General features: G+C 37.5%; 1 protein-coding gene and 1 pseudogene across 4 annotated transcripts in view; one reads left to right on the forward strand and one right to left on the reverse strand.

Annotated features, from left to right (window-relative positions):
* Nucleotides 1–2,582, forward strand: part of LOC144659865 (uncharacterized) — a 47,554-nt gene extending 44,972 nt beyond the window's left edge. For all 3 annotated transcript variants that reach the window (XM_078520387.1, XM_078520386.1, XM_078520388.1), the window contains exons 3-4: nucleotides 894–1,028; nucleotides 1,851–2,582. In XM_078520387.1, the coding sequence (XP_078376513.1) occupies nucleotides 894–1,028; nucleotides 1,851–2,335 (620 nt within the window). In that variant the 3' untranslated portion in view covers nucleotides 2,336–2,582. The remainder of the gene's footprint in view (nucleotides 1–893; nucleotides 1,029–1,850) is intronic.
* Nucleotides 2,583–2,697: 115 nt separating this feature from the next.
* On the reverse strand, nucleotides 2,698–13,128 carry LOC144659863 (acid-sensing ion channel 4-A-like; annotated as a pseudogene). The gene is made up of 7 exons (XR_013571977.1): nucleotides 13,043–13,128; nucleotides 9,264–10,212; nucleotides 8,315–8,462; nucleotides 6,953–7,018; nucleotides 6,303–6,450; nucleotides 4,170–4,261; nucleotides 2,698–3,782 (listed from the first exon to the last, which is right to left on the reverse strand). The product of XR_013571977.1 is annotated as an acid-sensing ion channel 4-A-like (transcript).
* Between the last annotated feature and the right edge of the window lie 849 nt (nucleotides 13,129–13,977).

Genomic DNA, 13,977 nt, shown 5'->3' on the forward strand with positions numbered 1-13,977 from the left:
TAGAATGAAGATAACATAAAAATAAATCTTTTGTCAAGTTCTCAGTCCCGTAGTGTCTTTCGTTTTGAAAATACAGTATTTTGAATTTCTGAATTTTGATCTTGCGCGATACGAAGATAGTGGCCGCGAAAAAGCTGTCTGAGTGAAAAAAAAAGGTTTCTCTTATGAACTTTAGCACTCAAAACATTTAAAAATTTAGATGTGTTAATTCGCATGTTTACTAGCTCAAGAGTGAACAGAAAGCGCTTTAATCGCAAAAGGGAATTTTAGACTTAAAGAATTTTTTCCTGTGTTGGTCTTTTATAACATTTCACTTTTTGGCTTTTTCATTGAAGGGTTTCTAATTTATTTTTTATGGCGTGAGAGTGCAAACCAGCAATTTAGTCATGAACGTATGTTTAAAATCTTGCTGTATACAAATTAAACATTCCAACGAAATCCATGCATTCAATAAATAATCAACAAGGAGGGTACAAATGTTGGGCCAACAAAGCCTCCGTTTCTATGAGAATGATAACCATGACAACATAAACATTTTAATCCCGAGGTGCAGTGTGGAGAAAGATTACATAAATCCTCAATAATGAGAGCTTAAAAAAAAACGAAGTTTATTTTTTGATAATATTGTCACGCTGTATGAATGCAAAGGAGCGATATTAGGACATTTAAAGTTATCGTCAAATTTGTAGCTTGCTTCAGGCAAAACATGACGCAAATCACAAGCGGTGACGTCATATCTGATCGCGATTTGCAACCTCGTACTCATGTCCATTTCTGCAGAACGAACCTGCGAGGATTGGAGCTCTTTTAAAATCTTAATATACACGATACCAGATGATCTTAAAAAATCGATTTTTAAGGATTTCCTGTATTCTTTCTTTTTAATCACGCAGTCCCTCTTGGTTCTATTGAGCTTCCTGCCCAGTCTTGTAGTGAGATCAAGGCCAGTGAAGGAAATGAGATGGTTAAAGGGGATTACTGGATATACGCTGATGGGAATGGCCAAGCAATCCTGGCACGCTGTGAAGGTATGGCCGTTTAGGGCTCGATTACGGAGAGAAGTTGTCCTTGGTATGGACGGACGAGTGAGCCTTTCATACATTTCTTTATGATATCTGCGAACCCTCTTTATTATATAAACTGCAGTGCTTTAGCGAGTGGTAGAGTGATTTTACTTCAACCGTGAAATAGTTACTACTCAAATAGATACTATTAGACACTTATTCCATTGTTTTCTTTTGTTTAGTTTTCACTATTTAGCACTAATTGTTAGATGTTGTTTCACGGGTTAAATAAAATCACTCTAGCAGATAGATAAAAATTTATCCACAGGCAGACAATCCTCTGCGACACAAATATAAATTTTGGCTGTTCAAAAATTTGGTAAATCCGTGACATATATTGTCCCTTTTACTTGCATGTATTATTTTTTGATATCTAAAAAGATTGTTCCGTTTTTTACTTGAGATGAGAGCGACTGGAATAGGTTCCAAATACATGACTCTGAACCGAAAGTGTGTTGATAATTACAGTAAACAAACGTTGGCTAACTTGCCTATTGGTATCTTCACTTCACTTTTGGCCTTCACTCTGATGGGGAAATGGGGCGGGAATACACCCTAATGGCATACTATTTTCTAATTGTGTAACCAAGCGATGCTTACTCTTTACTGAGCATCTTATTATGTGAGTTATGTAGCCTGTAACTATCTAACCTGCGATCACTGATTCAGAGTTAACAATTTAGGTTGAGAGTTCACAGTTTAGTTTTTGAGTGTCCACTGGGGTGATGTAGTGTTTTGTTTGTTTGTTTGTTTGTTTGTTTGTTTGTTTTTTTCATAAAATTTTAGAGAACTGGCAGAAGATAAACACAGAACCTGTTTGCTTTGGAGCTCGTGATAACCAGTATGGTGCCTTCAACATCACAAAGAGTGGACGTCTTAAGACAATGAAGCTCATCCGCAAATCGGGGTCGATCAAATGCAACCCAGTTTATAACGCATCCTACTGGGGCTGCAATTATCCTTTATATGGCAAAACGTTAACGACAATCGTCACAAATACCAATAATGAGCTCGTTCTGCCACCTGTTGAAGACTTGAAAGCATTTCAGCAAGGCGAACATGCCGAGTGTGGACCCAATCAAAAGCACTTCTACAGTCTTAACGGAACTTATCGCACATCTCTAGAGCTCGTTTTCCGCGATCTTACCAACCAGTTAACTGTGACACGCAACCAGGAATTGCAGATATGGTGTGGTCAGGACTGGGTGGATTGTTCGGAAACTGGAAACAGTGGCAAAACGTGTGTCGATGTTTATGCGTGGTATGCTTGAATTCAAATGTACCTCTGACGTACCGGGAAAAGTTTATCGCATTAAAGTCAGCGCGCCTTAAATATTAATTTTTATTTGATAACTTTTATAAGAGAGAGCCTTTCAGAACTGGAATGTTAAAAATAAATTAAACGAAGTCCAGCATTTATCTAGGCGACGAAATGTTTTTATTTCCTGTCATTTTTCTAGTTGTTTTCTTCTTTTAGTAGAATGAATAAAAACTGTGCTAATATATAGCACTTTTACATATAGTCATCCTAAGTTATTTTGTAAGATTAATTAGCTTTATCTACAAAAACTGTGGTTTTGCAACGCTATGCAAGAATCTTGGCAAATTGTGTATATCGCAGGATATCTGTTATGTATAGACAGTTAACAAGTACATCCTAATTATATATGGTTTTTTGACATTTTGATGAATACTAATAAAACGTATCCACGCTGATCATTAAAAGTCATTCGTTCTATTTAAATGAAACTAAATTTATTGCCACTCAGTGGCGCCTGTGTTGACTTTAACCCTATTCAGACCCGGGGGGGGGGGGGCGCTTTTGAAGCCCGCGCTGACTTTGAACGCTTATAACTTTTTCAAGATTGATAGCCTTAGTAAGCTTAATAACATTCTTTTTCTTGATTCCTTCTTTTAGGGCTCAAACAGCATGATTTATGCCATCCGTTTTATTATCGTGTTTATTCTGTCAAAGAATTTCCCAGTAAACATTTGAGTTGCATCGTTCATGGTTTATGGGACAACGATTCTTCTATCAGATGTTTACAGTACCTGAAAATCATCTTCCCTCCCCCTAGCCCCTCTGAACAATTTCAAGTTAACCTCACTGAGATTGCTTTTCCCTTTCGTGAGAAGACCATCCTTTACTCTCTATTAATTTAGGTTGTAATTGGTCAACTTTCTTCGAGTAGTCACAATGTAAAAATAAAAAGTGTGTTTGCTGTTTTGTTTAAAGCCGGGTTTACACGAGCAATTTTTATGGGGCAATTATTATGTGACACTTTTTATTTGCTCCTGTAGATGAGAAAAATTGGTCAATTTCTATGTAACAAATAAAGTTGTCACATACGAAAATTGCTCGTGTAGACGACTCGTCGCATAAAAAGTGGCAAATATTGCGCAGGATATCTGGTCCCCAGCCCCCCAAACTCCACTGAGCACTGTGCGCGCGTATCTCTGTGGGTATCTCTGCTGTCCAAGGTCATTACTGGCGCACTAAACTTTGGACTGCTGACAAATAATTGTTGTGTCATCTACACGATCAAATGTATTTGTCACATAAAAATTGCCAATGAAAAACGCTTAATGATTAACTTAATGCCGGCTGAATAACTTGACGTTGTCGTGCCGCTAGAAAACTGACGAGAAAGTCGAAAAATTCGCAGATGGTCAACAAGCTGCATCCAAGGAACAATCCCATGTTACCTCCAATCTCACCTAAAGAACGAAAGAAAACACCGTATCAAGAACCAGCCAGATTGTCGAAAGATTATTAGCAAGCTTAATCACTTGTTCTTCATGTGATAAAACCGGGCCTTTTAGGGCAAGAAACGACAGTTTCTTGTTTGTCACAGGTTACAGTATAGGTAAGGTTTGTTTAGGTTTATTATCGTTGGGAGTAGCTGCGCAATCTCCCGAGCCAGGGGCTCATTTTTTGAAAATCGCACGATTATAGCCAGTTGTTATTGTTCTGCCATTCATTTTCTTGGAAATGGCAAGTTATTTCAACCAAAAAAGGACGAATTGGTGTATAAAATGCATAGAAAACGCAAACAACGAATCAGTCTTCTACTATTGTTAAGTCAAAAATCGCACGTTTCTTACCAAATAAGGAGTTGCTGTCATAAGCTGGTTGCTGCTCTTGCAACTCATAACTTAGTGACTTGAATCCTATTTCTAATAACATAAGATTATCCCTGAATGAAGAAAAAAAAACAAAACATGAATAAGAAAAAGGATACAACAGCTCTTTTAACGCTGTTGTAATAATCTGAAAGCATGTTTTCCCCCCTTCATAATTATAAACATGTTTAGCGCTAAAGATTCCGTACACAGCAGAGCTCCGTGTGCTAACTCATATGCTATAGCTAGATACATCGTAAGCGAGCGTTTGTATTCGGATAGGACATCCCCAGGTGTACAAACGTCTTCAGGCTTCAGAAGAATGTTGCAGTTCATGCTCTACCGAGTCTGTTGCAATCCGCTTGGTCTAAGCTTCAACTCAAAATCAAGTGAGCTATGTACACTAATTGGAGGAAACCCGGGGTCAATGCCACGAGGGGAGACAAACGACTCAGAGCACGAACTGAAGGCGGAGACCCAGAGAGCGAGGGAGACGCCCACACAGCCCACCGTGACCGCCCACCCATGTGAGACAGATGCCCAGCGGAGCAGCCACCCAGCCCCCGTTTTGAACATGGCTAATTCAATAAAATATTTACAAGTGTAATTTACAAGTGAAGCTATTGTTTTAGAGGTTGAGACTGAACAATAGCTACACCTGTAAATTACACTTGTAAATGTTTTATTGAATCGTCCAGTGGTTTAAATCAACAACTTCACAGTGTAAATTTAATTTGTCCATCTCGTTTTAACTTTCTTTTGCATGTTTTCTTGTATCGGATACTTGTTCTTTTGTTGTTAATTAATGTAGTTTATTTTATAGCTTTATGACATTATCTAACATACTCAAATCAAACGTAGATTTTGTAACTGACGATGGCACACGATGGTATCGAAACATGTTCTCAAAATTAAGAAGCATTCTCGTTTTTCTTAAATCATTGGAAGCCTGCTGTTTGCGAGGCGTTCTGACAAAAGTAGTGAACTCCATCATTGCTTTCTTGAATGTCATTTAATTGAGTAGAAACCATTTGTGGAAATGCAGGAGTTTTGGCCCCGGGGGGGGGGGGGGGGGGGAACTCCCATAAATTTCGGATAGGGGTGTGCCACCAAGGTTCTTAAACCCTGACCCTGTTTAAGGATAAAGAAAGCGAAAATTGATACCTTTTTAAGGCCCAAAACCGAAAAATGACACCCTATTCAAGGGGAGGAGAAGCGTTCCGTGACGACCCAAATAACGGCTAACCGCGCACGGCAAGACACAAATCTTTATTATAAAATCGCTTTTCTAATACCTGAACAGAAAATTCAGTTTTAAGATTTCTTTTTTTTTGTTTAGCTGGGCGTTTATTTTAGCTAATAGAATTTAGGTACCCTATCTAAGGATCCCACCGGGAACACATTGCCAAAAGGAGCAAAAATGATACCCTATTTAAGGACCGAGAACCTCAAAAACCATACCCTATCGGGCGGCACATACCTATATAGGCCACATATGGGAGTACCCCCTCAGGAGTTTTGGGCATCTAGGCCTACTGATGAACGGTTAAGGCAATTAGAAATGCACAGGAGAGACTCTTGTGTTTGTTGTCTGCCCCTTCATTAAAATAAGAATGTGGTCGATCCATCTCACTAGCATACGGCTTTGCGTAGAGAAGACATCATGCTATACAGAAAGTGACTCCAGATATTAAAAGAGTGAAACTTAATAATCGGCGAAATTTTTAGCTCCTTGTTTACAATATTCAAGGAGATATAAGCGTTCAAAACCGCAAAATTTCCGAGTGGCAAAAGCGCTAATGAGACCATGTATTTTTTTTCTAAAATATCAAGTTTTGAAATCTGCGTCACAGAAAAAGTATTTAATACATCGAACTCAAATTTACCGCGACAGTTAATCGTACAATGTACTTTCAATATTCAGAATTGATATTTTTGTAGCTCGATCAGAAAGCGTTGCGCTTATGCCAATGAGGAAAATATTTGCCTATAGATTGTTTCCACGTATGTTCACGGTAGCAAGAAAGAAAAGTGACAAACGTAATGAAGAAAACAATAACCTACATGCGCCACAAAAGGACAAGGCTTACATACATTAGGAACATTGCACTATACCTTTGGTACTGTAGGTCTTTATCGTAACCAAGCGACATCAGCGTATTGGCAATGGCAGGTCCCGGAAACTTTGAATAAGAAACTTCAGTTTGGTATTTAGTCTCAGCACACGGAACGTGGCAGTCACAGACCTCCAAATCTAAAGATGCTTCACAGGCAAGGTACATCCATTATCCAAAATGTTTACAAAAAGTATGGTAGCAGTTTGCAAACTAAGCTAAGTGGTTAAATTTGTTATGGTGTATGGAAATATACGACAATAATTACAATTAGCCTTTGTGCATGTTTACGTCAGACTAGCTTGGTACCCACCAAGCCTCGCTTTCGAAGTGCAAAGTTGTAAATTTTATCTTGAACAAATTCCCAAAGCAGCAGAGATGAAAAGAATACCCACGTGAAAACTGTATGAAGGTGGCAGAGGGTTGAGAATAACTCACGTAAACGAGGCTTGGTGGTAAATTTTGAGCTTATGACGTCACCATGCATAAGGCCTGTTGTACCAAGGGCAAAATTGTACAAAAACAAATGAAATAAGTGTTTCCCTAACAAAAAGAGAGTACAAAGTAAATTGCGACGTAAAAATTACATAGAGCATCCATTTTACAATTCATTGGACTTATTGTCCATAAAGTTAAATTTTACACCCATACCTTTGATTTTGAAAATACAGTATCTATCTTCCTTTGATAATGTGCACACAGAAATCTCGGGACGACCTTAAAGAGGAAAACAAACAAATAAACGCCCCCAAATAAATAAATTTATTATTTGAACTGCAGTGGTATAGCGAGTGGTAGCAAATCGATAAAAAAATGGTATCACACACGTGTGGATAAAAATGATATCCACACATGTGTGATATCATTTTTGACCAATCAGCTCGAAGAGTTTCCACGTTCCAATGCTCAATGAGCCAGAGTTTATGGATATTAAGTCGAAACATCTTCGGATCTTCCTCGGTAATCTTCGGTAATCATCAGAAATCTTCGGAAAATGTTCGGAAACATTCGTACGACCTTCGGACAACATTTTGAAAATCCTCGGAAATCTTCGGAAAATGGTTGGAAAACTTTGGAAAATCGTCAAAAAATCGTAATGTAGGTTTATAAAATAAACAGAATAATACATGGATGCTTGGAGATATGAAATTTATCTTCTCGTGTTCAAATCGATATCTCACACGTTCGCTGCGCTCACTCGTGAGATTTATTGAGTTGAACACTCGAAGATAAATTCCATATCTCCGCGAAACCATGTATTATCCTCTATAAATAAAGAAATGAACAAATAAATAAATAAGTTAGTAAGAGCTTTTACCTCCCACCAATGTCGCCCGGGTTCGATTCCTGTATAGTACCTAGTACACGTTTCTCGAAAGCCTTGGAAACTTCACGGGCCTGCAAAACCATGTTTAGTTTCTGTATCTTAAAAACAGAGAGGTGTATAGGCCTGAGATTTTTAACGAAAGGAACCTCTGTTTATGTTGGAAATATGTGAATAAAACAGTTCTGTTATCATAAGGGTTTGGTGTTGCTTTCCGAGTGCGAAAACATTTTGGAAGGGCCCCAGCTGGTGTCATATGTGGGTTGAGTTTGTTGTTAATTATCGTCCTTGTTCAAAAGGTTTTTCTCCTGGTTCTCCCGTTTTCCTCCTTCCACAAAAATCAGCACTTTCAAATTCCAATTCCATCAGAATACACGGTCCCTTTATCTCTAAATGCTACAGTGTCTAAAAAGTTAATTTATTGATTTGATTTGATTGTTTCTTGTTTTAACCACGGCATCCACTAGGTTTTTAACCCTCTTCGATCTTACCACATTGAAATTTTGAAGTCAGAATATTTTTGGGTGTCATATAAGCACTAGTGAGAGGTTACTATTCATGGTACACTGTGTTTCCTATGTAAATGTTTTCCAGGGCATTAAGCTTGGTGATTAATTAGAGCTTTAAAAAGTGGATATAGTGAACGGTCGAAGTAGTAGGTTGTAGCACAAATCGTACAAATAACGTACCTTTGTAGCCTGCGAGTCGACATTTACATGTTTTAACAACGTTTTCAGCCACGCACTCATAAAGGCATCCATCTAATGTGTAGGTGGAGAACGTTTTCAAACTTCCCTTGGTGCAGTTGGTTGCAAATGGCTTTTCCAAATTCTTGAGCTAAAAATAATTAATCTATAACTAAGCACTTGCCAACTTTTTTTATAAATAAACAAACATTATCATTCTACTGTTGCGCAGTTTTACCATATTAGGGCAAAAGAACGTGCAAAATATCCCACGTTATGACAATGTAGAGCAAGGCAAAAAATTGGGACAGAGCCGACCTTATGGAAAAAAGGTGGAATAATAAATCTATTATTTGATGGTTTAACATATAATACGAGCGGAAAATTTGCACATTGCTCGCATTTTTTCACCGCCACGGCTCGTATTTTTCTCGCCCCTACGTGGCTCGAAAAAATACTACGAAACTCGCAAAATATCCACGCGTATTATGTTTAACCATGGAATAAGGTGTATATATTCCACGAGTCACCCAAATCGTCACTGAGCGTTTCAAAGGATTGCTGCTGCTGCTGCTGCTGCTGCTGCTACTGCTGATGATGATGATGATGGTGATGACGAGGACGATGACGATGCTGATGATGATGATGATGATGATGATGATGACGATGATGATGATGATGATGATGATGATGATGATGATGGTGATGACGATGATGATGATGATGATGATGACGATGATGGTGGTGGTGTTGGTGGTGATGATGATAATGATGGTGGTGATGATAATGGTCAAAATAACTCTAAACCGAGCGAAAAAAGTACTTTTTTTTCTCAGTGACGTAATAATCCAGGGGCATAATCTTCAAAACCTGGAACGTTATTAAATGGTCCAGGATGCACAGCTATAACAAAAAAAAAAAAAAAAAAAAACGACTAAACAAGAAAACATACCTTTTTCTCTGAAAGAGCAAAAACAACGTGCAGTCCTGGCCCAACATTGGTTCCTTCCAATCCATTGATGTGTTCGCCTTGCTTATGAACAATTACTTTAAACCCTGTAGAGAACCTCTCTAAAAAAAAGTCATGTGACTGTGCATCCAGAACCACTCTAAATCCATTTGTAACCCCAGCGGTGTCCAATGTTTTCACCTTACCATCAGTTCCTGAGTTAAAAGTATAACACATTCCAGATGAAGTTACCATGGGAACAAAGTCTTTTGCTGAACACTTTTCCAAATTCCTGCCAAATTGGCAAAACACCGGTGTCATAAGGGCACCTATGTCATGGCTGAAGGTCCGATAGAGTTTTTCAACATCGAAACCATGACCCGATTTTTGTATTACAGCCAGCAGATCTTTTTGATTCTGACTAGAACAATTAGGCATTTCAGCGTAAGCACATAGTAATGAATATCCACAGGGCCGATTACCTCGAACCCCTGAAGTCACGGCGCATAAGCTGATGTTTAAGCCGCTGGATTCAAATAGCGGGTCGTCGTCGGTTATGAATACTTTACGTCTAGAAACCGGACTTAAGGAGCAGATCGTAACAGCTGGCAAGTCCATCTCTTTTATAGATGTTGTTTGCTTAGTACAGTGTTAATTGGACGGCTGTAGTATTTGTTAAAAGCTCGGTAAACAGTAAATATAAAGTAGCCACCTGAAGTCAGCAATAAGACAAGCCAAACTAAGCGAATGAGGACACGACGCTTCAGAAAGACATATCGAATGCCATGAAGTGTTGTGCCATCCACAAACTCCAGCCACATATCTGCTGAAGTCTTGCTTTCCTCGCTTTCCTGAGGTAGTTTCTCTTCGTCTTTTATTTTTGTCATTGGAAAGTCATTCGTTCTTTCTGCCATGAAAGCCAGTTTTACATTGATTATCGTGGGGTTTTCTGCTGCGGAACAAAAAAAGAACAAGTAATAACAAAAAAAAAAATCAAATAAGATGTAAGAATACGTGTACCAGTAACCCTTCTTACTAAGGCAACAATATAAGGACAAGGCTCTCCATTCTCGGAGACCCAGGGGCAGTAAGTGAGGGGAAAGGAAAAGCGAAACTACCGGAAAAATATTTTCGCTTTTCCTTCGCACCCACCAACTAACCCTGGGTCTCCTAGGATTATAGCTGTCCTTAAAAGACCATCATTATTTTACCCTTCTATGCCCTCTGATTTTTAAAGTATCAGTTATTTAACAATTATTCACCGAAGTGGAGGTGAATATCGACTACATTCACCGACACTGAGGTAAATAATTGTTTTAGTATATACCACACAAGTTGGATAACTAGCGGACCAAAGCATCGCTTTAATTCCGTAAACAAAGCGTCACGCGAAGTCAGTTCGTTTCTCTTTAGCTGCTTGGAGGTGAATAGTACTTAGCTTTGCTAATCACCTCCGAGTTAACCAATCAGCGCGCGCGAAAAGCATTATTCAGTTGTGTGGTATACTAATTAACAATTAGACGGCAAGCTCGAGGTTTCTACCGGCTGATAGTTGGCGAGGGGCGAAGCCCCGAGCCAACTATCAAAAGCCGGTAGAAACCGAGAGCGAGCCGTCTAATTGTGTTAGCATAACCCACTGACCGATCTATTAAACACAAAATATAGCTAGAGTTGATTTATTGAATGTTTTGATTGATGAAATTCAGCGAAGACTAAGCACGCGCTCCGAGAGCCTTCTACGGATCAATAAGTAGGCACCTGTGTAGCCAATCAGATTGCGCGATTACCAATAGTAGGTCAGTGTGGTTATGCTAATGATGCATATTTTTGATCTGCTGGTAAAAAATTACCTCAATGAGAGCCTTTGGCATATTTACCGGCGATAAAAATGTATGAAAATAGTGGAAGATTTAGTCTACTTGATTCTAAGTGAAAGGTCTTACCTTCTCAAGGTAAGAATTTTAATTTTAATTTTGATTCTTAAAAGTTCTATGTCTACCGGTACAAAGAAATACCAGTTCTTGCTATGGTTTACCATACGGCTTTAATTTTCAGGTCGAAATAGGATTTGCCCCCAGCTGATAGGTAGCAAAGCAAATGAAAGACTATTTCGAATAATTTCTATTTCGCTTTTCCCTTACAACATATTAGTTCTAGAAACTATTTTAATTAAACGAAAAATTTTGAAAACTTGACCCTTTTTTATTCAATTCAAATCACTTTTGCCAAACGCTAAAATTTGCAAAAACGCGAGTTCTTCTCTAAACAGGTGTTATATTAGCTCGTCGTCGAATTGACGTAAAAGACAGCATCCCTTTTTATAAATTAAATATTCCTTCCATCGTTTTGTTTGTTTTACAAAATATAATGATATTTGCCGGCTTGAGTAGTTTCGGTAACGGGAAACTTAATTTTTATTTTGTTAAAATGTTTTTCGTGTAATTCCACCACGATTGTTTTCTTTAAACTAGTCAATGCTGTATATTTACATGCTGTAACGTGATCTCTGTAACTCTAGTATTTAGAAGAATGACGATAAATGAAAGCATTATAAACGGTCTAATTCTAGATTTTAAATGCTTTAGTTGAAACATATAGTTTACAAGACGAGTTAAACAGTAACTTTCTGCTGTTTTCTTCCGTATTTAAAAATACCGGAAGAAAACTCCGGTTAGAAATATGTGGCAAAGTTGTGATTATCAGGATTTAGAGAGCGCTCGCAGTCTTCGCACTTAGTGCTTACAAAAAGCCTGAAACAAGTTTTGACACAGGGTTTAGATCGGCATTTCCCCTTCCAAAATATCTGATTCTTTACGTGCTTCAGAATTAAACCGAGTAGGAAAATAGTCTCTCTCTCTCGAAAACAAAAGGCGCCAAAATTGCGAATTTCGAGCAACCAAATTTAAGTGATTTTCGATCAGTGGCTCTCCGTGACGGATAGTTAGTCTCATGATCAAATGACTTAAAAACACTTCACAGCACAATTCTAGACTCCAAAACAGGGTTTTATATGATGCGTATGAATCAGTGCAAAGTTGACAGAAAAGTATATTAGTGTCCGCTATTTTGTTACACTCAACTAAAGAGGGCTGTGGACAGTCTACTATTTTGTGTGTTTTTGAAGACACCTGGGGTCATAACGGTTTTGTAAGTTTTTGGCCGGTTTGAAGGAAATTTTAAGAAAAAACAATCCCACCAAGTTTGGGCGAAATATAACGAATTATGATGGATCTGTCGCCTTTTTCAGGTTCACTACCGCTTTTGAGGGTTCTAACACACTGAAGGTGAGTGCTTCTTTAATGTAATGTTTTCATGCTTAAATGTAAAACTCTCTTTAATGTTTTGCTTTAATGTAATGTTTCAACGTAATGTTTTCGATATAATGTAAAACTGTTTCAAATTTTGGATCTAGAATATTATTTATTAAAAGCATTCGTCTGTGATGGACAGTTTACGTAATCGTTGAAGAGTTTCTCCGGTTTTTTGATTCCCTCTCGAAACATCTTTTTTCCCAGCTTGCAAATTTTTCTAAACGAACTGCCGATATAACTGTTTCTTTAAGAAAATTGTCAATGAGTAAGACAAACCTTCTTATCGACCCCAATAAAAATTCTCAAAAGATATATTTGCGGTATCGATTTTTTGTAAATAATTTAAAATTCGAGAAAATTTAGTCGTAAAAAGTACTAAATTTTGCTAGTCAGTAGCTCTACTTAAAGGTATTGCATTTAGTAAAAGTAGTCTGCTTATGTTTATAAGCCGTTTAAAATGAAAGATCTTACCTTTACTGACTCTCAGTAAATATGCCCGGTATTCACCGGTATAAAGTCATCTAAACGATATGTTTACAGCAAAGAAAGGGCCTTATGTGATAATTAGAAGCCGTAAAGAAAAATAAATGATAAATAGAACCCGAGCAATTTTTATTTCGCAGCGGGATCAACGCCAAGTTGGCAGGTAGCTAGTAACTCAAACAATTGACATTTACAATACAGTGGAACCTCGATTTAACGAAGTGAGGGAGGGGAATTTTTGTTATGAAAAAAAAAAGAAAAAAAAAAAAATTTTTTTTTTTTTTTTTTTTTTTTTTTTTTTTTTTTTTTTTTTTTTTTTTTTTTTTTTTTTTTTTTCTTTTTTTTTTTTTTTTTTTTTTTTTTTTTTTTTTTTTTTTTTTGTTTTTTTTTTTTTTGTTTTTTTTTATCTCGTTTTTTTTTCCTTCTTCTTTCTATTTCTTTTACTTGTCGGGCGGAGTAATCCTTCCGTTGCCAGGTTCGTTTTTTTTTTTCTTTTATCTAGTGGCAATTTTAGTGAAATAATGTGGAATAAAAACTACTACGTTGTTTCCCTATTCAACATTATATTTTTGTACAGTATTTTGCAAGTTTACAGGGACTTGCTCAATCAATTTGTTCAAATGAATTCACCCCTTATCAAAGTTAGCGTGTACAAGTGTTCCGCTACTCTTACAAGGTGTTTATAAATGATTCAAACGTCTCGGTGGACTTTTAATTAATTATACCTCACTTTGTATTATTTGGTTAGATTTCCACTGGCCCTTGTTGCCTCGGACACCCCTCTGTTACGTAATATATCAAACACGAGAGGCAAGGTTTCATTGGGATATCCAAAAACCGAGAAGAGAGTTGAAAATACGACGCGCAGCGAAGTATTTCTGACGAAATTCGAAGCGTTTGGATAGCCGATGGAACAATGCAGT

Source organism: Oculina patagonica, chromosome 7 (assembly GCF_052425735.1).
Source record: "Oculina patagonica isolate OP01 chromosome 7, crgOcupat, whole genome shotgun sequence".
In the NCBI taxonomy this organism is placed as follows: Eukaryota; Metazoa; Cnidaria; class Anthozoa; order Scleractinia; family Oculinidae; genus Oculina; species Oculina patagonica.